Source organism: Vidua macroura, chromosome 3 (assembly GCF_024509145.1).
Source record: "Vidua macroura isolate BioBank_ID:100142 chromosome 3, ASM2450914v1, whole genome shotgun sequence".
NCBI lineage: Eukaryota > Metazoa > Chordata > Aves > Passeriformes > Viduidae > Vidua > Vidua macroura.
Window position 1 is genome coordinate 80,835,269 of NC_071573.1, and position 23,884 is coordinate 80,859,152.

Consider the following 23,884-nt stretch of genomic DNA (forward strand, 5'->3'; position numbering starts at 1 on the left):
CTGTGAAACAATTCCTCCCTGGCTGTATATAAAGTGTTTTCATGCAATGAATTTCTCACAGTGTAAATTCTTACTCCTATTTTTCCATTCCAAGTTTTGGTCAATGTTCTCATCTGATTTCTCTAACTGGTTCAGGCTGTTAGTCCCTGTATTTGATGAGGGGCTTTGCTTGTTATTAAAACAGGCCCTCAGCTTGGCTGAAACTGAGGGCTGCTGGATTGAGAAGCCTGGGACTAGCCTGGATATGTGCTTTGTAAGCAGATAAATCTTGACCTCCCTCAAATCCCTCAAATGAAACATTTTTTATTGCTCCTTTTGCAATATATTTTGTGTTTTGCACATAATCTTTTTTTTTTTATATATACCGTGGAATACTTACTAGAGATTCTGACTAAAAGTAGTTAATTTGAATGCACAAAATGTTTTGGGGAAGGTATTGTAGGCTAAGACAAAAATCAGTGGTTTCATGTTGTATGCTGAAAGTAATCTTGCTGCTAAAAGGTACAAAGCCTTCAGATACAACCTGTGATAAGAAAAATTACTTTGTGTTGCAGAGATTTATTCAGTACCTGGCATCTAGAAACACATTGTTCAATCTCAGCAATTTTCTGGACAAAAGTGGATCTCATGGTAAGCCAATTTATGTATATAATCTTAACAAGATTTTAAATGAGATACTATTGTTAATTTGTTCCTTAATTCATAAGATATAAATAAGATAAAAATGCACTACTGGAGCCTTTTTATAAGAACTTAATAAATACAGGAGCACAAATGAGCTGCTGAACAACTTCAGAACAATATTTCTCATTTCCTGCAATATTTTTACTCAAAAGGTGAAACTGTACAAATCCTTTAAGTGCTGGTTGAAATCTGGGCTGGGTCAGCTATCTCCTTAACTCTTATGGATGTTAAAAGTTGAAATGGATAACTTTCCATTTCGTTTTTTTGGGTTTTACTCAGTCTTAAATAGTAATTTGGTTGCTTGGGGGCACTGTGCTTTTTAGACATTATCTATAACTTCTTAATGGTAGGACTGTTGGCACCAAAAGAACTGGTTGGTTTTGATTTGATTTGAGTAACGAATTTAGAAAATCTAGGCAGAAATTAAAGACTTTTTTTCCTCTGAATCTTACAAAGCCTGCTCTTCTACTTTTCCCTCTGGAATTATTAGAGAATTTTCCTGTGCCGTCAATTAACGGAGGAAAAGCTTTTTTCATGGTAGCTCTACCAGAAAAGAGGGAAAATATAAAATATAATTCTTCAACTGTCACAGAGAACTTGTAAATTGTATGCAGACTACAGACTTGCTACAACAATGGGTAAATTCAAAGCAATGCTGCATTATTTCATGTCTTGTTGTAGACATGTGACACCAAAAAAACTTTAGCATCTTTTAGATGTGGTAACAGAAGAAGCAAAGCTAAACAAATACTAAGAATGTGTTAATTCTGTTAAATTCATGCACTTGTGTTCTTCACTACTTTCTTTAAACTTAGATTGCCATGTCATAGATAATGCACAGTGCATCATAGATAATGAGGCATCAGGTTTGGTAGTGTTGTGCTTGAGTTGGCAGGGATACTTTAGGATGAGAGATATTAAGGGAAAATACAGTCAATGACTAAATTGAGGGGTGTGGATTTTTAGAAAGGTAGCAAAAAGGGACCTGAATTGAAGAGGAGGATGAGTTGCCTTCTGCACACATTTCTGTGGCTTAGAGGAAGAAACTTTGGAGGATAGACTGTAATGCTAACTGCTCAGGTGTCATAGTCCTGAAAGTCACTGGAGTTTGAGGCGCCTTGTACAGTATTACGTGCCTTGAGTATTTCTGGTGTAACAGTTCAAGGAAGGCAGTAGTCTCTGTGGATGCCATCATGATTTCTTTGTTCTGGTAAACCAAGTCAGGGGAATTTTGGAGGTCCATGTAAGAGTTAGAGTGGCTAACATATATGAAACATCAAGAGTGTTTAAGTCGAACTTGAACTATGTCCTGGAAGTCACGTTCCAGTTCAGTAAAAACTTTTTGTTAAATTAGTATTTTCCCCTGTTAATAGAGGGGTAACTTTTTGGCCACCAAGTGATGTTACCCCATAACTATGTGGGGGCCTCTAGCAGGTTTCCCCTGGAACCATGCCACTGGTGCATTGTATGAATCTCTTGGAAACAGAGGACACTGGTAGATTGTTTTGGTGTACCACTACTGAATTTTCTTCAGAAGCTGGAAGATATCTTGTGATGGCTGTTCTGTATGTGAAACTGCACAGTGTTTCAGAAATCACATAATCTTGGGGTCTGATGGCTATGTCTTATTGTTTACTAAAGTACTTCTGAACAAGCATGAAAATTAAATGTAAAATGTGAAACTGTTTTTTGCAGGTTATGACATGTCCACCTTTATAAGGCGTTATAGTAGATACTTGAATGAAAAAGCATTTTCCTACAGACAAATGGCATTTGACTTTGCAAGAGTGAAGAAAGGGTAAGCAAAGTTTAGATATGTAAATTAATAAGGTTGCCTGACCCATGAAATTCTTATTTGTGGCATTAGACTTAGTTATAGTTTATCAGTAACTTTGTTGTTACTTGCTTTGTGTAGCTGCAATGAAAAACCTGATTTTTAAAGTACTTGTAACTGGTTAAAAATTGCCCAAAGAGGAGAGGAAAGACTCTACTTACTGGGTAGTAAGACAAATATTGAAGACCAAAGTAAGGTGCCTTGTGAAACTGGGAGCTTTTAGTGCTAGGTTTAAATCTTACCCTAATTAAACTTTGCTGCAGTGAGACTTTGTTTAGGATTTGAAGAAGGAAACACTCTGAAACGGTGTTTAGGATGTTTCATTATTCTCCAGACACTTCCCCTAAGAAAGATGGCTGATTGCAAACAAAGCCTGGAGTGAATTCCCCAAGTTCTTAGCAGGCAACAGAGCAAACAGTTATAAACTGAACAGAATAAGGTTGTAAACTGCTGGCTGTATTTCCCACAAGAGCTGTGTTAAAAACAAAATTGACCCAGCACAGAGTAGTGTGTCGGTATTTACGAGGACATTTTTCTGGTCTCTGACTCCTCTAACTGGGACTTTAAGGGCACTAGATACTCTCTTGAAGCACAGTTGACACAGCAAGTGGCTTAACACCCACTGAAGATGCAGCTTGATGGGGTGCATACTAAAGATGCTCCTGCTAATCATGAATTGCATACAAGATCCTTCTGACAGTTCTGGTGTGTTCTGCAGCTTGGGATTCTGACCTGTTAATGCAGGCATCACTACCAGGCTGTTCCCTCCTGCTTCTCAAACAGCAAAGAAGTCTAGAGTTCACCATGGCAGTTTTGCTGTGTAGCTGGAAGCCATTCCCTTAGTGGGCACCATACAAGTTCACTCTTGAACACTTGATGTTAAATAAAGTTAAGTTTGGGCTGCTGGGGATCCTACTATTCCTACCTTGCTCTAAATTCCTGGAAAGGCTTTCTATGCCTGTTATTTCTGGTGCTCAGAACAAGGTGCTGCCTCAGAATATAGCATAAAATAATTAAGAATAGTGATATGCATTTCCTGTCTGCAGCCAGGACAGGGCAATACATAATGATGGTTGTGCAGGTTTGTCATAATCAGAGATAAAAATGACCATGCTTGATGACTGCTATAAGACTATGGATGACGCTTAAGGAATGCTACACATCCATGGACATGTCAGCAATGAGCTGTCATTAGTTATTCATAACAAACTTTGTGCACAAAGTATATCAGTTCTCTAAGTACTTCTGTGGCAGTATTTCTAGTTAGTCATTTAAGCTCCCAGTGTCATCTTTCCATAATGAGATCAATTCCTTGCATTCATCACTCTAACACAAAACCTTTCCTCATTTGCTCTCAGGAAGGGTGGCTGGATAAAGGATTTTTCTTACCAGCTCTCACAATGACATGAAACGCAGGAGAATCAGACTGTGGTTTTGAATTGGTTTGAAATGAGTTACAGGTGCTTCAAGCATAAATTTTAGACAACAGATCAGTTTGGGAGAAGGGAGAGAGGAGATAGCATGGCTTCTAATCTGTATTCCCTCTTGCAGAGCTGAAGGTGTAATGAGAACAATGGCTCCTGAAAAGCTGCTGAAGAGTATGCCAATATTACAGGAACAAATTGATGCACTACTTGAATTTGATGTATGTATTGAAGCTGACGCAGTATTAACACTGGGCAGTGACTTAAAAGTGATGCATTGTAATGAACACCTTTCACCTTGTAGGTAATGCTTTACTCATCATCCCTTAGTGAGGGCCAAAAAAATCCCCATTTCAGTGTCCCACTGAGGTGTCGCGACCAAGGATGGCCCTTGCCCATATGCATGAAATGTAAAGATTGCACTTTTGGTTTTGTAGAGAGAGAACTTGGAGTGTCATCTGCATCAGTGAGGGAGAAGAAATGGACAAAGCAAGGAGACTGAACACTATTTTCTGTATCTTGGCAACCAACTTCTTTTGCAGGGAGGAAAAACCCCATTAAAATACCACATGTACATTGTTTGGCTTCCTCAAAATCATCATCTGGTTTTCAGCTGTGAACTAAATTGGCTAATGTTTAATTTAAATTGTTCATAGAAATAAGTGTGCACAATATATTTATCATGTTATGAATGCTGGTGGGATTGTTTATCTGACCTAAGGATAAAACCAGGAATCAGTTGTTGTAGAAGTCACAATGTAACATTTCAAAGAGGTTTTTGAAGGAATTCGTTCTATTTTTGGTGGGCAGCAAGATACACTTTGAGGAAGAAGGCAGAGCCCACTACAGTTCTCAGAGGAAAGGCTTTGAAGTACATGTCTCATTGTGCTTTCCATTCCTTAAATGGCATAGGAATTGTGATAGTGCTCTCAGAAGAGGAGATATTTTTAAGAAAAGAAAGACCTTTTAATAAATAAGCACATATTTTCTTCCCAAGTTAATGTGAGAAAGGATCTTGACATCATTAGTCCAAATACATTATCTCATAGACTATTAAGTTTTTGTTGAACTCTGCTGTAATCTGACATCTTTTGTCCATTTTATTAAAACTGTAAACAGCATCTCTGACTTCCTCTTCTTCATGATAAGTGAAGGAGACAAGACTAAGATGTTTACTGTTGATGTGGATACTCCTCTGCTATAGTAGATTGTTTTGGAGTGGTGGAGAAAGCAATCCTTGATCTGCTAACCAAAACTTTTGTTCAGTGTCTTAGCATGAAAACTTCAGAGCTCAATTCTGTCTACAGCAGCACCAAATACCTGGTGTAAGCCAAAATGTTTGATTGCATTTGACAATTGTTTTGTAAATAACTGATATTTTATTTGTAGGTTCATCCAAATGAACTGACAAATGGTGTCATAAATGCTGCATTCATGCTTCTGTTTAAAGATCTCATCAAACTTTTTGCTTGCTACAATGATGGAGTTATTAACTTACTAGGTAAGTAACCTGGCTTTTATCTCACATACCATACATGAGTGAAGAATCAGTTTCAGATCTGCTTCAGATTTATTTTTACTTAACTTTCATTAAAGCTACATTTTTCTTGACTCTCCTCATCTGAAATGAGAGAAAAATTTAAGCTGTACCCTCTTCCCCTTGTGTTTATCTGAGGCTGGATCATCACATGTCCTTAAAAGTGTGTAGATGCTTTAAAGACAGTGACCATTTCTGTGCTTAAAGAAATGCACAGTGCTGTGTGAGCATGTGTAATATGTCCTGCAAAGTTAGAAGCTTCTGCATTTTTAAGATGCCCACATTCTTCTGTTATATATCACAGAATCAATTAGATTTGAAAAGACCTCTGAGACCGGTGAGTCCAGCCTGTGGCTGCACACCACGTTATCACATAGATCATGGCACTGAGTGCCACATCCAGTTTCTCCTTAAACCCCTCCAGGGATGGTGATTCCACCACCTCCCTGGGCAGCCCATTCCAATGTGTGATCACCCTTTTGTGAAGAAATTCCTCCTAATGTCCAACCTAAGCCTTCCTGGCACAGCTTATGACTGTGTCTTCTTGCTGGTTGTCTGGGAGAAGAGACCAAGCCTCAGCTGGCTATAAGCTCCCTTCAGGTAGTTGTAGAGAGTGGTAATGTTATGTGATAGCCCTGTATGAAGTAATACACTCCTGAATGACATTCCTGATCTGCCTGAAAGCATGACTGCCAAAACTGGATGCCCTCCACAACCCTACCTACCATCAGCCCACAAAGTGTAAAGGAGGCTGTGAGCGTGTCCTGAAGCTCAGGCAGCCTGGTGTGATCAACAGCATGACACAATGGGTTAGGCATAAAAATTCAGTTGCAGTTTCACTGTCTACTGCTACTTAAAGTGTAAGTTTGGGTTGAAATATGTGGCAGGTGTGTTTAATAATGGACATAAATGGACTTTGGAGACTACTTAAGTGAAAAAATACAGTTCTTTGGAGTAAAGACAGTTTGGAGAGGATATATATTAGTATGTGTTCAGGTATCCTTAATTATTTTGAACTTTAAGTTGGGTAGCTACTTCACCTGCTTACTTTTCAGTCTTTAAAAAAATGTTTGACATCACACACAATGCTGTGGCTAGCTGAGGGTCAATTTTATGGTCTATGTAATTATTCATCAGCTCAGCAAGCCCAGCTTCCAAACTATACTAGGCAAGAGATGCCACTAGATTAATGTCCAAGTAGTAAATGTTAATATAGTGTCATATTCTCGACACGTGATTTGTGTGAAAACAAGACTTGCTGATATAAGACCTAATGTAAGACATCTTAACTGAAATTTACCACATTATTTCTTTAGAGAAATTTTTTGAAATGAAAAAGGGACAATGTAAAGATGCCCTTGAAATCTACAAACGATTTCTAACTCGAATGACCAGAGTATCAGAGTTTCTTAAAGTTGCAGAGGTAAGTGGCTTTCGGTCTTCTGAAGGCCAGCATTTAAATATTGTGTGATTATTTTTTGGTTTTGTTTGTTTAGCACCGATGTAAAATATTAATTGCACTTGTTAAGCATCTGTCTCAATGGATCTTGGATCCATCGGATCCATCCGAGTGGATCTGGATCTTGGATCTGCTTCTTCAGGTCTTGTAGTTATGCCTGCTTAGGACTTCCACATGTCTCTATGGTGCAGCCAAACTCAGCTTTCCTGGTTAAATTAACAGATGGCATAACTTGAAATGTTCCAATATTTTTGAGAAATGCTGTGGTAAGGGCATGCTTCTACAACAGGGTTCAACATTAGAGGAAGATGCAGCAATTGAGAATAGAAGCATGAAGATTTTTTAAGTCTGTTTTTTTGGTCTTTGCAGCCAGCATTAAGTTAACTGTAATGTGAGATTTTCCCGGTTTTGCTCTTTGTTATCATCCTCTTATGTGGATAATAGGAATATTACATGGTTAATTAACTCCTTTGCTGGATTCTCATTTGTGGTAGTTGGCTCTTTGGCACAGGGTGCACATTTTCCATGTTTCATGCTTCATTATAATGGACAGTAGTAATGAGCTGCATAAAAAGTTTGTTTCTTTGCTAATTCACTTATCTATGGAGAGACCTGATAGACTCCTTAATGGCTTGTAATGTCAGATATGAATATTGAACTTGAGGGAGTAAAGTACTTTAGAGACACAGGTCAGCTTTTTGGACAGAGGTTATAGTGACTCTACTTCAGGATTACAAGGTGCAGTGGAGCTTGCTCTTCTTCTGCAAAAGCTGAACTAGCAGTCACTCTGAAGAACCACAGTGTGAAGCAACAGGGCTATTAATAGAAGATTGCAGACTTAGACCTTAATTTGCTGTCCTCTGACACAACAGTATATGACCAGTGTATTTCAGTATAGAGTATGAGGTCCATATGTGTGAAATCAAGCTCCATTTTCTTATCCTTTTATTTTAAATGGATATTTAATTTGTGGGGAAAAAAACCCAAAAAAAAAAAAAATCAAAACAAACCTGCTGCAGGTTGTTGAAGGTAGCTACTGTAAAGATGGACATGCCCTTTCTAACTTAGTGGTATTTTTCAAAAGACAGGGTGCATTATAGCTTGAAGAGCAGGTCTACTCAAAATTAATGCCTGCTGCAGTGGAATAATGCACTGAGATTTTTACCTTTACTCTTTTATCTCCACAGCAAGTTGGAATTGACAAAGGTGATATCCCTGATCTTACACAGGTAAGCTTCTCTTGTAGTCTTTTTGCATTTATGTAATAAATAAAAGTTCTGTAATAAGGAAAGCACACCAGGAATGCAAATGTTGGTGAAGTCATACCACCTAACATGCTGTAGCTGCTGGCCCATTCTAAGTATCACTTGCAAATTGGCCTGGGTGCCCGGCTTTGTGTTTAATGTGAAGAGGATATTTACTTAGAGGAGGAGATCCATGCTGAAGAATTCACCTGTGGCAGTGTTGATGCCAGTAAAATTAGAACAGAAGAGCAACCCAAACTACTTAGCAGCTGCAAACCCCAACTGTTCACATAGTTTTTGTTCATGCAGTTTTTGATAGCCTCTTGAAAGCCTGGTTTAAATCAACATTAGAATAGCGTCTGTCTCTGTGAAATGCCACTTAAAAATTCTGAAAGTGAGACATCACGAGAATGTGGAGATTATTAATCTTTGTGGATTTCAGATACAATGGGGCTGAAAAGGCTGGCCACTCTTTCAGCAGCCAAAAGAAGCATGTGCAATATCAGACCTAATCTTGAAATAGCTGACACAGTATTTTCCCCTAACTCTGTACCTCAGGGGCTCTTTTTTAACACAGTGCAGTCAGTGATGAACTAAGTCCTTAAACCAGGAGAAATCACCTGGAACCCAGTTAATGAAATATACTTTATTTTTTCTGTGGCACTTCTATCTGCTTCTGCTTGTGTTGCACCAGCCTGCTTTGCATCATCAGTCAGTGCTGCACTTACTCAGCAGCACCTTAGTTACAGCTACCTTCCACCCCATGAGCCAACACTTTAAAAAAGAACAGTTCTTTTGGAAAGAAGGGGGTCTACAAGGGGGTCTCATCCAACTTCCTGATTACTTCAGTCTCTGCCTAGGTAGTCCTTCACAGCTGTATTCTCCCAAAGGCTGCTTGGTACTCACTTGCTAAGGTTAGCCTGAGACATGCTGTACAGCCTACGTGTAAGACTTCAACAGCATATTTCAGAGAGAAATAAATAAAAGGTGAATAATAAAATGGAATTTCAGCTAACAATTACCACACAATTCTATGTAGTATCAATGGTACCCCTAAATTCCTATAGCAAGCCATGGCAACAGTGGTAGTATTGTGCAAGAGGTTGGTTGTGTTGACACTCCATGTGGACATACTCTGTAAATCTAGACAAGTGGTCCCAATAGTGTAATTCAAGCTGATAGTTGTCATCTTTGGACTTTATAGTTTGGCTGCAAAATTTTGGAGGCTGAGAAGGCATCTTAGTAGCTAAAAATCTTGGCTTGTTTTTATTTACTAACATTTCCTAAAGTATGACAGTTTTGCCCCTGGTAGTTGCTGGGGAACCCATATCTAAGCTTCCAGCACAATGCTGACTGATAGATTATCTAATGTTAAAGCAGTATCTAGAAGAAATTAAGCAATGTTCAGTGTTGCAAATTGGGTACCAGATAGTATTTCCTTTCCAAATTGTTGCATCTGATTAGAAATTTTCTGGAGCTTCTTCTCTGAGTTCTGCTTGATAGATAAGTTTTATATTACCTTGCTGGTTTTTAAGAAACCTTTGACTAATATATTTTAAAGCTATCTAAAATGTCTAGATGTAACTGGTAACAGTAAATCATGCAAGCTTTTTTCAAAATCTTTTTTGTTTTTAAACATAGCTTTTACTTACATATTGAAGTCTCACAACATGTATCTTACAATATAGTCTTTTTGAATACGTAAAAGTCTGACTCTCTCTGGATTTTTTAGTTTGTTTTACCTTTCTTCTTTTACTTCCTACTGGAGAATTCTTATAACTAGGTCACTTGTGTTTAACCAATCCTTATTATGCCCAAATGAATTAAAAGTTAATAAATATGCCCGTAAAAGCAGCAAGGTCAAGACATCTCTTCATTGCTTATATATGTAGGACATATTTAAACTCAGTCTGTCATTTAAGATTATTTTGAGCATTTTAAATTTCTGGATGCATTAAGTTATTTGGTTTAATGCTGAAATCAATATGCAGGCACTGGAGGTACACAGCTGTGCATTGGTACTCACAGGTGCTATGCATCCTGAAATATCTGATTCAGCCAGCTGGCTGGTTTTCCAGTATAGGAGCAGAGGACTGGCTGTTTCCAAGCATCACAAACTGACTTGTTTGATAATTATGTCTGCCCTGAAATTAAAGATGTTATTTATGAAAAACATCAGAGGTATTGCTGTCAGGAATTGTGGTTGATCTGAAAGAGACTGGTAAAGAGAATTCCCTGTTTAGAGACTGATGAACTGATGAACTTTTAACCCTGATGAAATTACTATATGCTACTGTGTCTCTCAAGGACTTCTTCCCTGCTTGTTGATCTTCTAGGAGTCTACTTATCCAGACTCTATTTTTATATTGGAATAGCTAAGCCCAGTGTGCATTTAAAACTACTTTTTCTGTCTGCCATTGTAACAGCAAGTGCCTGTGGGTATTGGCTGCTGACCACAAAAAGGTTACTTAAAATAAAACCTAAGATCAGGGATGCCTGAAAAAGCCTAGTTTTTTTATAGTTGTCTAAAATAGAAATATTTCTGCACTTCAAGCTAGCTGCACAGTAACCTCTGCCAGGGTACCATTTTGAGAACAGCTATAAGGTTTTGTGATGTTGGGAGTCTTGAACCAAAGGTACCTCCTTCTAGGGGCATTGGAAAGGACTTTGTTTTATTTAGGCTGTAAATGCTTCCTAACCCTCTGGTCATGAAAGAGGTGTTGAGGGATCTGACTACAAGCAAAACTGATAGTGTGACCTTGAACCCTTGAATCTTAAAATCAACCCTGTGGATGCCTGTGCTGTTGTCAACGTTTAACACTGATTTAAAGCATGATGAACAAACAGCACATCCTGGATTTAGGCTTCAGGTGCTGCGTAGTGGAGGTAAACGTTTTCTCTCTGCATATTTGGATGCAGTAATGTATTTTTAAAAACTGGCTTTGCCTGAGTCCTTCTAGCATGGAAATCCACTGTTTCACACTAATGTAAATAAAGTAACTCCATGAGCATCGTGGACTTCAGGGAAGTTGGTGCTGGATTTCAATCTGTGGTTAGATCGCTGCAATACATTGAGGTGTGTATCTTTGTCTTCACTTTCAAGGCTCCCAGCAGTCTCATGGAGACCCTTGAGCAACATCTAAACTCACTGGAAGGAAAAAAACCTGGCAACAAGTAGGTATATATGTTGTACCATGTATCTAGGCATAATAGAGACAGTGTGAGATTAGATGATGTTTAGGTTTGCCTCCCCCAACCTCCTTTTGTCACTTAGCTAGAAAATAAGACAAGGTTTTTCTTTTCCTTTACAAAGTCATCTTAGTGGCAACCTTTTCTTTAATTAATGGTGGTGGGGGAAACACACGGAATGACTAGATGCTTTCCAAAATGAACTAAAATTTCTTGAGGAAAACTAGAAGGAACTGGGGCTTTGCTTGCTGCTAAGGCTTTTATCATAAAAATCTATTTCTTTTCTAATGGTTTTGCATCTTCATACTAGATACTTGCCATGGCTAAGTCTAGGAACGATTAAGCTAAACCTCTCTTTTCTCTTTTACTGTTGCTATCCTTGCAATTTAGTGAAGGGTAAGTACACACCTTTACACATCACTTACTTGCAAGCATGGTTATGTGTATTTTTAAAAGATTTTCTTGAACACTTAGGTATTTTTTGAACACTTAGATATTATCTTTGAGTTGAGCTAAACTGTTCTTTGCTTTTGTATATAGTCATTAAGTTATTTTTTTTGTCATTTCTGTGATTAGAAGATCTGGAAATCTTCTAATCTGTTCTACAGCTCCTAGGACTTACCCAATCCAAGTAATTTATGGGATGGATGCTAGTTCAATACTGGTGCAGCTTTATCTTCAACTCCTCCTTTCATCTCTTAGATCAAAGCAGCTCTAAAAATATGTAGCAGTATTTTCATACCTCATAAGGAAAGCAAACAAATGCACTGAGGTGCATTTTAAGTTATGATTAAGGCTCTGTCAGTTACTGTTAGTGTGATTTGTGTGCATGTGGGAGAACTTTCAGCTTGAACTTTCCAACTCACTGTTTTCATACTTTTAAATGTAGTTATTTTCAAGTAATTCTGACTTTCTTTAAAAGAAAGTAGACTTTGAAAATTTGCTGACACATCTTCAGAAGACTTATGTTAGATAACTGCTTCAGTATTGGTGGTGTTCTGCTGCTGTTGCATGGTTTTCTAATATGGTGACATCTTGCCCCAGTAACTCTTTCCTGCTAGGTCCTGTAGGCCCCAAAGCAAGATATTTGCATGCATCTCTGCATTTCCTCCATTTAGTAGAGCTTAATAACCCTGTGATGCCAGTTAGCATAAAAGATTTATTTAAGATTTGAAGTAAAATTTGTATTCCTTGTCTAAAGTGGCACATGGAAGTTTGAGAAATGTAGAGGGCATGCAATTGAAGAGATCTTCAGAAAGCTTTCATGCTTAGGTTTTGGTCTTTTTGCAGGAGTTTTGATGATCAGAAACATAGTATCAAAGCTGTACTTATCTGAAAACCCCCTTTTTTTTCTAGATCTGGGGCTCCTTCTCCTCTGAGCAAGGTAAATACTGCCAGTTGCTATACTAGATAATTCTTGTTCAGGTGATACGGTTTAGAACATTGTAAGGAGTTAAATTTCTATCTCTTAATCTACTTTTTAGACTTTGCCACCTAATTGACAAAATTTGATCTTTTAATGGCTTTATAAATAGTGGCCCCATAAGATCATGCCACTGTTCTGAACAATGCAGCGCTGCAGTCTTGTGCCAGTCAGGATGCTAAGGAACTTCACCTGGATGTGATGACTGGTCCTTGTGAAAGCATAAAAGACGCACATATTTTTATCTCAACTTCTTTTTTTTTTTTTGCCTTCACTCCACATTAATTCTCATGTCACCAAGAAACATGCTCCAGGGTATTTCTCCTCCAAATCCTTCACCCCTTCACTCCCTCCTCAGCTTTTTAGGAGGAAGTTCTGACTCTTTTAAAACCATGTTCATATGAAAATCCAGGAAGAAAGGAAGGAAATTTTCATTCGATATGTCTAGTTTCAAAAATGACCTTCATTTGTGAGACTGCTGACCTTAATTTAAAGCAAGAGTTGCCAGTGAAAATGGCTTGGTTTGAGTGTCAGATAAACTAATGAGCTTTATGGTGTTAGTAATAGTAGCTCCTGGTATCCCTGGAGCATTGCCAGGTGCCATAGCTGTGTCTCATAATGAGTGTTGTCGAGGAAAAACTCAATAAAATCTTCTTAATCTAATGCAGGGAGTTCAATGCTTGATTCTAGAGAAAGCTCTTAAATTTCTTTCTGAAAAGCCCTTTACTAAAAAAACCACAACAAAACCAAACAAAACCAACAAAATACTACCCCCACAGCTCTGCTGTTAAATATGAGAGCAGCTGGTAAGAGCTACATGATGGCTCAGAAAGTGTTCTTACAGCTTTAACCACATCTTCCTTTGTGCACATGAGGGATTGGGACCATTATAGTCTCAAACCTTACTAAAGCTTTGATGAAAGTCCAGAAAGCTTACACCCATCTGCTAGAGTTATGATAATGGGATGGCAGTAGAAGAACTCAGGAGAAAATATCTTCAAATTTGCCATTCTTTTTCCTTCTTGGAAGTGGTCAGAATGGCAAACAGTACTAAAATTAGGACTTGTTCTCAGTTGTTAGGTAAAGGATCTCTAGCATGTGAGATGCTATGCCAAAGCTTACAGTATCTTTTAGAATTAAATTGACACACTACAAGGTAACTTGAGTCTTCAAGTTCACAGAGGAGTTGCAATAGAGTCTCCTGGGTGTCTGTCCTTGCCATACTTGAAGTATCTTTATCCAGAATTGGAGCAGCTAATGAAGCAAAGTCATAGGATGAGCTGTCTTTTCTATCTTCCCAAGGACTTAACCCTGAGCGCTGTTGATGGCTCTTTCAACTCTCTTCTGAAGGTTTACAAACACACCTTTAACTAGTTTCTAACCATTTCTCTTCTCTCACCATTTCTGTGGTTAGAGTACTGAGGTGCTGTTGTGGACAAACAACTATTTCATTCCATAGACAAAATGAAGAGTCTGACAGTTACAGAAACAACTCCTTTAGAATAAACCTTGTAGAAACTTTTTTTCCTTCTTTGAAGTCACCTTGAGGTTTCTCAGCTCTACTACCATCTGAAAACTTAGTCCAGTCTTCCTTAAATCATTTCAGAGGAGAAAACAGCTCACAATAAAAAGACATGTCAAAATTGGGTTCTTAAAGTATGTGCATCTGTGCATGAGCTGGTTGGGGAGAAAGGCTGGTCTATTGAATGTATATTTAAAATGTTTCTCCAGTCTTCTCCAGCCACAACTGTTACATCTCCTAGTTCTACTCCAGCAAAAACTATTGATACATCTCCTCCAGTTGATCTTTTTGCAACTTCATCTACAGCTGCTCCAGTCAGGTAAGTTAAAAAGTGTATTTAAGTTACTGAGCTTGATGTAGGTACCAAAGTCATTTGTTTGTTCATTGCCTGGAAATGGAGGGTTCTTGCTTTCTGACATGGCATGCTGAAATATGGAAGTAGAATGGTGCTGGTTTCAGTCATAACAGTTATTTTCTCTGTTTTCAGGCACCACCTGGAATTTTTTCATTTTCTGTTTTGGGTGTTGTGGTGGGTTTCTTTTGGTTTGGTTAGTTGGGTTGGGTTTGGGTTGGGTTTTTTGTTTTGTTTTGGTTTTTTTTGTTTGTTTTTTTTTTGTTTGTTTGGTTTTTTTTGCTTACTTGGGGTTTTTAAAAAGAATTTTAAGTTTCATAGATCTGTTGTAATGCAATTATCAGGAAATGGAAGTAAGTTAAGGTTCCCATCCTGGGTTGTAGCATATTCTTGGGTGCTTACTAGAGGTGCCACTGCTCTAATGCTAAAGCCTGAAAGAAGTGTCTCTATGTCATCCAAAATAAGGTTGATTCCTTAATCCAGTAATGACATTTAAAAAAAAAATCTTGAAATGGACAAATTCCTCCAGTATTTAATGTCTCTCTTCCTTTTCTTGGCAGCTCTTCCAAACCATCCAGTGATCTTTTGGATCTCCAGCCAGATTTTGCCGGTACTGGGCAGGCAGCTCCAGCACCTGCTCCTGTGGGCGCTGCTGCTGCTGCTGCTGGAGGCACTTCATGGGGAGGTAGAGAAACCTCACTGTCAGCATCCCTTCTTGCAGTCTCCATCTTCTTGCCTGCCTGAACTGAAATCAGCCTCTTTCTCTGCTAGCACAAGATGTTCCCAGCTCACTCCCAGGCTTCTGCTGACCTGACAGTCAGGCATCCCTCTGCAGCACAAGGCTGCTCCTTCTTTCCAGGGATATGCAGAATAGTATAAGCTGCTTATAAGTGCCTGACTGCAAAGCTGAGGGAGCCAGGATTATGTGACTAAAAGTGAGCAGGAAGGGGATGGATGAAGGTGAGCAGGTGGGGTAAGCACTTCAAAACAGAAGAACCAGAACTGCTTGTGTGTTTACTGGCAAGGTGGGGGCAGAAACCAGCTCTTCTGTTCATGGAGCAAAGCCCACAGATCAATAGGAAGAGAAACAAAAATAGCTTTTAAAACAAAAATGCATGTAAAGCAAATGGTGGCAACTTAGTTCTACTGCAAGTGTGATTACCTCTGACAAGCCTTAACATATTTTAATAAAGTATCTTCTGTGTGTGCTTAGAATATCAATATAGAAACAGAAGTAGAGGACTAACTGCTTTCAAAAAGGAGTAACTAACCAGGCAGCAGTAGCAGCTGGTGAGATGGAGGACCACAGTAAATGTAGGCAGCGCTCACTCTTGTACTGTTAAAACAAGGAATTAGGCCAGTAAATGTGATTTAATTTATACAGTTGTAAACCGATTGTGGTGTAATCTTAAGGGATCCTGTGTGGCAGCTTAATGAACTCATCAGCCTGCTCCCAGCAGGAATGCAACACTGAGTCATGCTGACTCTGCTATCAGTGCTCATACTGCCTACTGGTGGCTTCTGCAGTCCCTGTTTCTGTTCTTAGCTGTAGTTCATTAAAGATGACACTGTACTTCAGCCACTTCATTAAGAGAGGATAGCTAGGGCTGTCATGTAGACACTGTATTGCATATTCCAGTTTAATCTGTTGAATTAATTTCTTTTTTTGTCCCTGAAAATTTCAATTTTATTAACAGAAAGATAATCTTACCCAGACAGCAAGACCAGAGAGTCATCTATTCTAGGATGCCTGGGACTAATTATTCTGCAGTATTTTGACTGTGTCCTATTTATCTTACTTTGTCATTGCCAAGCACTGAAATACAAGCTTTGAGATGTTTGAAAGAGCATGACAGAGCTAACTTTTTTAAGCAGTTGCTCATTCCTGCAATAATAGAAATAAAAATAAATAGCCAGTAATATTGTAAAGTATTGATTTGCATAGAAAGTGAAAGTTGATTTGTTTGGGGTTTTTTTTCTTTTTTGTTTGGGTTTTTTTTTTGGGGGGGTTGTTTGTTTTTTGTTTGATGTGGGTTTTTTTTGTTGGTTTTTTTTTTTTTTTTGGTTTGGTTTTTTTTGTTGTTGTTTTTTGGGTTTTGTTTGTTTGATTGTTTGTTTTTGGACAAAACACCCATAGTTTGGAACTTAGGTGTTTTTATTCTTCTGAATTACTAAAAACTTTAAAATTGACTAGTAATGCCCTTAGTCTTACTCCATGACAGAAAAGGACAGCTAATTATTTTCCTATGGCCAGAGATGTTACTACCCTCATTAAGTATACTTCAGTCTTATCTTGCAGAATATCATTTTGGTAACTTAGTAAGCTTCAGCTTTGTCTGCTTTACTGCTGGCAGCAGTCCAGATATGATGACCTGTTACTGCACTGGAATCTTGCTTTTTGTTATTGTTGTTTTTTTTTTGGTTTGGTTTGGTTTTGTTGGGATTTTTTGTTTTGCTTTGTTTAGTTTTGTTTGAACTCTCTGACAGAATAAAAATATTTCACCTGGAGGGTAGGGCAGAACTGAGGCAGATCCCTGATGTGAGCTAGTGAACTCTCCATTCCTGGAGATTTTTCAAGACCTGACTAGTCTGAGCTGTGACTGACCTGATCTGGTGTTGGGAGCTCTGTTGTTCTGAGCAGAAGGGTGGACAAAATGACCTTCATTCCACCCAGGACTTTTAGGAGGCTGTGTAGCCATGCCTCCCTGCTACTTGAGCTGCTTATTCTTCTGGGCCACAGCAAGTTAATGTGGGAACTCATGAGAAAATAGTGCTAGAGGGAGGTAGCTGGAAGAAGTGCTGTGGTTCAGAATAGCCAGGAAAATGTGAATATCAAATACTTCATGTTGCAGCACCCATACATATCAACAATAAACAGTCCTGCTTTTCTCAGTCTCGCTGTCAGTGTAGATTCTATGTATTTGGGCATATGCTGTATATTTAGTATATTTGGATAATATTTGGGGTTATGTACAGTACACTGTATATTTTGTTGTATATCTACTGTATTTCTGAATACACAATATGTCATTTACCAAATGAACTATAACTTGTGAAAATATACACTTCTGTGGTATCAGGAAACCATCAAGATAGGATAATATGGTGCCTTGCAGCATACTGCAAGGAGAATAGATAGCCATTTAGCAGGTGGAGTAGACTATAGAATTACAAAACATACAGTAGGTCAAAGTCTGGATCTTTATGAGGTTTTACTCTTGGATATAAAAGCAAACTGGCTTGAATTTCTGCTCTGAACTACCTTACAGTGTGCCTTAGGACATGGATTTGCTAACACTATTGTTACTTTAATATTACTGTACAAAAAAACACTGTTTTAAATCATTCCCATATTAAGACTAAGTGTAGATTGCTGTGCTGGATAATTGTAATTTCACTGCATTGAGTTCTATAACATAATAATAACAAAAAGGCATTGAAGACTAAGCTAATAGAACTTAAAAGTTTGCCAACAGTTGTTTATTTCAAGTCTAGCTGTGAGACATTCACCTGGTGTGCAGTAATGGGATATACCAGAGTGCTGCATTTTTAATGTACTGTTCTGCTCTTTCAGAATGGTATTTTGGCTTAGTTCAGCTTGTGCCATCAGTCTCAAGTAGACCTTGCCCAAGGAACCAATTATGAAAATTGTAAACAACCTAAATGTAGGGTTTTGCTGCCTTTTTTACAAGCGTTGTAAAATAAATTTGTGAAGGTAGGGCTGTGCCTGCTCAAATCATTTTGCTTTCGAATGCTGACCCACAGGGGACCATCAGGACTCTGCTTGCTGTTCAGTGTGGATAAGATGAACCCATGATCCTGTTATGGGTACAAAGAATCTAGGAGCAGCACCAAGACACTGGTTACTAAATAGGGAGCTGCTGAGCTCAGACTATCCTTACTACAGAATAAAAATTTAATAGGACAAACTCATTAGTTTTTACATGTTTTTATATCTTGTAGTTGATTTTTATGTAGGCAAAACATAACTCTGTGTTTGAGCTCAATCTGACTGATCTTAGAGGACATCAAGTTGTAGGAAAGTCTGTCATTAAAGATGCTTCATTGGCTTTCAGAAACAGCTGACTAAGGAGCCAAACTTGGAGCAGAGCCAGTCTGTTAATGCTTATGCTGTCAACATTCATACTCCTAGTAGCAAGTGTTAACAGAGTTAGTTGTTCCTGCAGAGCATGTTTGCTCTATCATAAATGCAGAAAAGGCTTTTGAAGAGGAGCTGCTCTACTGATTTATTTATTTATTTTGCACTTGACAGTTGTCCCAAGTCCAAGAACCACCACCTGTTTGTCTTTCAGAGTGTATTTGGGGACTAGGGGTGCCATGTATCATATCCTGAAGTAACAACACTATTTGCAAGCTACTCACTGCTAAAGTACCCTTGCTTTAGTGCCTGTTCTGTGAAGGGTTCTAGGGATGTACTGGTTCTGCTTTGAAGAGTTATTAAACAGAATGAGCTTTGTCATTTCAGAATAACATCCTGAATGTTAGAAAAACAAGTGTAGAAATTATGTTTCTAGACATAACCTAGGCATGTGATTTAGAATGAACATTTGGCTAATGAACATCTTCGATCTGGCAATTCTACTAATTACACTGTTTTTTTATTCTGCTGTCATTTTAATGGACAATCACTAGACCTCTTGGGAGAGGGTGAGTAGTATTTTTGATTTCTAAGACCTCTATATGTTAAGACTCCTCACTAAAAGCTCCAGCTTTCTGGAGCTGAGCGATTGTAGTCTTTGCCTTTCCCCTTACCTTTCCTGTTTGATCTTCATTACATGGTTGCCTGTAGATAATCTGGCTGCACTTTCCGGTGTTACCTCTGAGCCACAGATTTCAGATCCATTTGCCCCAGAGCCTACTGCAGCTACTGCTCCAGCTACTGATACTACAACTACTACGGCTGCTGCCACTACAGCTACCACTGTCCCTGCTGCCACTGCTGAAGTGGATCTCTTTGGAGGTTAGTTTGGTTGCTGTAGTGCTCTACACCAGTTCGTGATGCAGTCGAAGAAATACTGAGCTCAGCTGTGTAATAAGGCCTCTGGTTTCACCAGCTGCATATATATGGAAAAATATATGGAAAACTGTAAACCTTAAGACTGAATAACCTTATGATTGAACAGCTAAGAACAGTAGTTCTCAGGTGCACAAGGGCGTAAGCAGGAATTGTTTCCACATTCTTCAAAAACTATGCACTCTACTACAATTTCTGAGAAAAGCAGCTGTGCTTTTGTAGTTGAAGAGGATGGATGTGGCAGTGCCCTCTCCTTTGTTACGTGTCACGCTTGTGCTGTGCTGTGTTTCTTTTGGGTATTTCCTGCAAATAGAGTATGGAGCCAGCTGAAATTACTGTATTTCAGCAATCTTGAATCTGGGTTTTATTTCACAAGTATTTGCAGTAAATTGAAGGTGTGGTGAACTGGGACTCAATGCCAACTATGCAAACAATAATACGTAAAGGAAAAAAAGGAAAAATATTCTTAGAGTTTAGTCGTGCTCATTCAGTTTCTAATGTTATCTGCTATCCAGTTGAGTAATAATAGATTTCCCACTGTATCTTACCAGTTTTCTTGGTACTCCTGTGGAGCAGGGGGCTTCACAACAGCATGCCAGAAAGTACATTTTTTTTAACAATATACCAGCTCAGTAATGGAGAAATCTTCTTGTTTACAATCTACGTGTAAGATCACCTGACCACTGTGTTTTTCTAGCCTTCTCTCATGCATACTTCCAGCGTGACAGGGAATGTCAGGAATAAGTAATAACTTATTTGCTCTCAAGACTGAATTCCAGTATCTTCTCTGTGAGGTCTGTTTATCTATCACTTCTACTGACAGGAGTGCCAGAGAGGTCTCATACATAAGCAGTTTGACTACAAAGGTGTTTCCTTGAGACTGAAAGTTCCCAGTTAGAAGGTTTTTTTAGGACTGGCTTCAACAGACAGCACCAAAATATGCTCCTGTAAAGTGCTGGAAAGCTGTAAGAAAGGAATGCAGCTGCTACTTGCTGCTTACCCCTCCTTTTACAAAGATTGATAATAATCCAGATGCCACAAGATCAGCCAGTTGGGAAGCATCTTCAAAATTGTCATGAGCAAGGTTCTGGATGCCACTAGGAGTGAGAGAGTCTAATGTTGGTTGCTGTCTGCCTGTTGCAGAAGCCAGGGCCTGTGCTCATTAATAACCCTGGAGATGCATTGAGTGTGAAACTTATGGTATGTAAGCACTGAGGTCGAGCCAGTCTTGGATACAACACCTTCAAATTGCATTATTAATTTATTAACTCAGTAATTTAGTAATTAATTAATTTAGTAATAGGTATATGAGTTTTTGAAAAAATGAAAGAATAGTTAAATGGATAGAAATCACTGTAAACTTGAAGCAGGATTTGAAAAACAACTACCTGTGCTTATTCTTCCAGTACTGCAGCAACAAGATGCAATTGTTTTTTCCTACTTTTCCACTATTCTGTGCCTGCAAAAACAGCTACTGCCAAATCACGTGCCTGCTTCCAGGCTTGTCAGGCAAAGGCTAGGATGTGTTTAGTTTCTAGAGATTTAGGTGATCATTAGATAACTTAGTGACGTACGTTAAGAAGTGGAGCTTCACCCTTCAGTGTGGAAAGAATTTCACTCTTGTGGGATGTGGACTTCTGTGACTTGATCTCTTCCTTTTAAGAGAATGTATTTTGTCACTCAAATGCAATAAATCTCCAGTGGATTATATATTAGATGCATACTGATTTTTTTTTCCTGGAATGCTTCAGAATGGAGCACGGTTCTATTATTTATGATAGCAGAAAACCTCTAGTTCTCAGTTAGAAAATTCTCCAAACACACTCAGCAGTAAAGATAGTTTTGCAGTGCCTTCAAGACACCCAGTGGACAGACCCTTTGAAGATCTATGAGTCTGTATTGAACTTCCATCTCTCTGCTCATGGTTTGAGTTTTTTTCTTTGTTTTTTTTCCTGAAGGCTGTGGTGTAAGTATATTCTAGCATCACATGCTGACAGTCTTTGTTACCTTAAGACTGTGTCCAGTGCTAGAAGAGGTCATTTTTGGGCAGACACTGCTACTCTCTAGTGTTTGTGATGCTAGACATGCTTACACTTAATCCTATTGAGTAGGTATTTCACCTTTGAGGTCTGTTGGAGATAAAGTCTTCAAGGTCACCTTAACTTCTTGCAGCTTGCCAGGGCTTTGTTGCTTCACATGATTTCTTGTGGTCAGGAGAAGGTACAGGAGCAGTGATCTCAGGAGAAAGAATGTAAAGAGTCTTCAAGGAGTGTCTGTGTAGGCAAAGAAGCTGAAAGCTGCAGGGAAAATGTAGCCAAGCTGAAGGAAGAAGCAGTAGAAGAGGCTTTGGAATAACTGTTGACTGCGATGTATGGCTGATGCTTCAGCTGATAGGAGTCTGCACGCTGCCTAGGACTGGGCTTTGTCTTTGAGAGATAAGCTCTGCATTATGTGTTCATTGCTAATATGGTATTGGAAAGCAGATGAGACATGCAGGATTGATCCAGCATATCTTTTTTTAAAGAACTCCGTCTCATTAAGAGGCAAACTTTCAGTGACCTGGGCCAACTTGAGGAACTCCTAATTGTGTTTTAAAGATAAACAAGAGGAGGCTGTTTTCAAAGTGTAGCTGGAATCATTCCTGTGAAAGAGAAATGCAAAGGTAGAAGAAAGGCAGAATACCTTGATATGCCACTCAGTAATAGAATTTGGGCACGGTATTTTTGGACATGTGCATTGTGCACTTGCATTGTGCCCATTTGTTGTGGGATTACTTTGTAATCAGTGCAAGTAAAAAGTCATGGCAGACACTGTGCAAATGTCAGTTATTGGGCATTAAGGTGACTTGAATTGTAAGTAGGCAGAACTGTGGTCTTCCTGTAAAGAAACTACAGGCAAAGTGGTGAAGACTTTTGGCAGTTAAGGGCTAATGAATGTCCCTTATGCTGGTACATGCTGGTATAGCAAGCTAGCACTTAGTTAATAAATACCAAACAAAAAACAAACACTTTGCATAATTATTATTATTTCCTACCTCTGAGCATTATGAAATATTTATTTATAACTCATGTCAGGTGTTATATGTCAAAAAGTAATGAAGGGTGACTGAAGAGGGAAAAACTCTCGAAACAGTTTCTTGTGTACGCTTCAGTTCTAGAATTTTTCCTCTACTTGTGACTTCCACAGGATTGTTTCACATGTTTCATAATACATTAATGATTATAAGTCAGCTGTATCATTTGTGCGAGTAAATTTGTTATATATTGATACCATGGCATCAAATAAAGCCTGAATTTATGAGGTAAAAGATCACTCTTCAGGAACACTTACTTTGCTGCAGACAAGATCTATTGAAGCACTACTTCAGTGTTTAACAAATTTGAAAGCCTCTTGTTTGCACATTATTTCAGTAAGAACTATATTTATGAATTCAAGTGTAATGCAGTGCATAATATATACCTGTCACTCCTGGTAGATGTTCCATGCAGTGTGAACTTGCAAAGGTTTCAGCAACATCTTGTTAAGTTTTCAGGATGTCAGGAAAATCAAGTGAGGATCATATGTTACTTGATTCTAGAAGTCAAAAGCTAAATTCATTTTTTAGACAGGAGATGCAAAAATAAAAAGAATACAGTAACTGTGTTAAAGGGAGAAAATCTCTTACACTGCTGAATGTGCAAATTTAGAGTTACTACACCAATATGGAGGAAGAAAAAAGAAAATAAACTGTCCTTTTTATTAATAATAAAATATGCAGATGTAATTAATCCATTTTTGCATGTTATGCTAGATTTTAGAAGAGGGCAATTGTGCAGGAGCAGCAAAGCCTTTTGAAAGTAACTTAAGCATTAACTTAAAAAAAAACCCCAATGGCAAGCCCTTGGTTTAAGCTGTGAGTTGTAGGGTCACCTGTTCAGGTTGATGTGGCTCTATGTTCATATAGGTTTCTTGAGCTAATCAGAGTAACTAACATTCAGAGTTTTTACTATGACATGTTTCATTTAGATTCCAGTATGAACATAGGTGTTTATCCCACCTGCCATTTAACCCAAGTCTGATGCTAAAAAAATTTACAGTGCTTGGCAAGAACCTTACTCAGAATTATTAGTAAAAAATAAAGAAATAAAGCTGGTGCCAAACTGTTTCCTTTCATCTGTGGGCTGGAAGGAACTTGTGCCCAC

The 23,884-nt window shown here is 38.4% G+C and overlaps 1 protein-coding gene across 1 annotated transcript in view; it reads left to right on the forward strand.

Annotated features, from left to right (window-relative positions):
- SNAP91 (synaptosome associated protein 91) overlaps positions 1-23,884 on the forward strand; it is a 63,323-nt gene that overhangs the window by 19,777 nt on the left and 19,662 nt on the right. Inside the window, exons 4-16 of the mRNA XM_053973658.1 lie at positions 555-630; positions 2,380-2,482; positions 4,070-4,163; positions 5,332-5,443; positions 6,796-6,902; positions 8,126-8,167; positions 11,286-11,356; positions 11,762-11,767; positions 12,728-12,755; positions 14,526-14,635; positions 15,229-15,353; positions 19,322-19,336; positions 19,479-19,649. Coding sequence (XP_053829633.1) covers positions 555-630; positions 2,380-2,482; positions 4,070-4,163; positions 5,332-5,443; positions 6,796-6,902; positions 8,126-8,167; positions 11,286-11,356; positions 11,762-11,767; positions 12,728-12,755; positions 14,526-14,635; positions 15,229-15,353; positions 19,322-19,336; positions 19,479-19,649 — 1,060 coding nt within the window. The remainder of the gene's footprint in view (positions 1-554; positions 631-2,379; positions 2,483-4,069; positions 4,164-5,331; positions 5,444-6,795; positions 6,903-8,125; positions 8,168-11,285; positions 11,357-11,761; positions 11,768-12,727; positions 12,756-14,525; positions 14,636-15,228; positions 15,354-19,321; positions 19,337-19,478; positions 19,650-23,884) is intronic.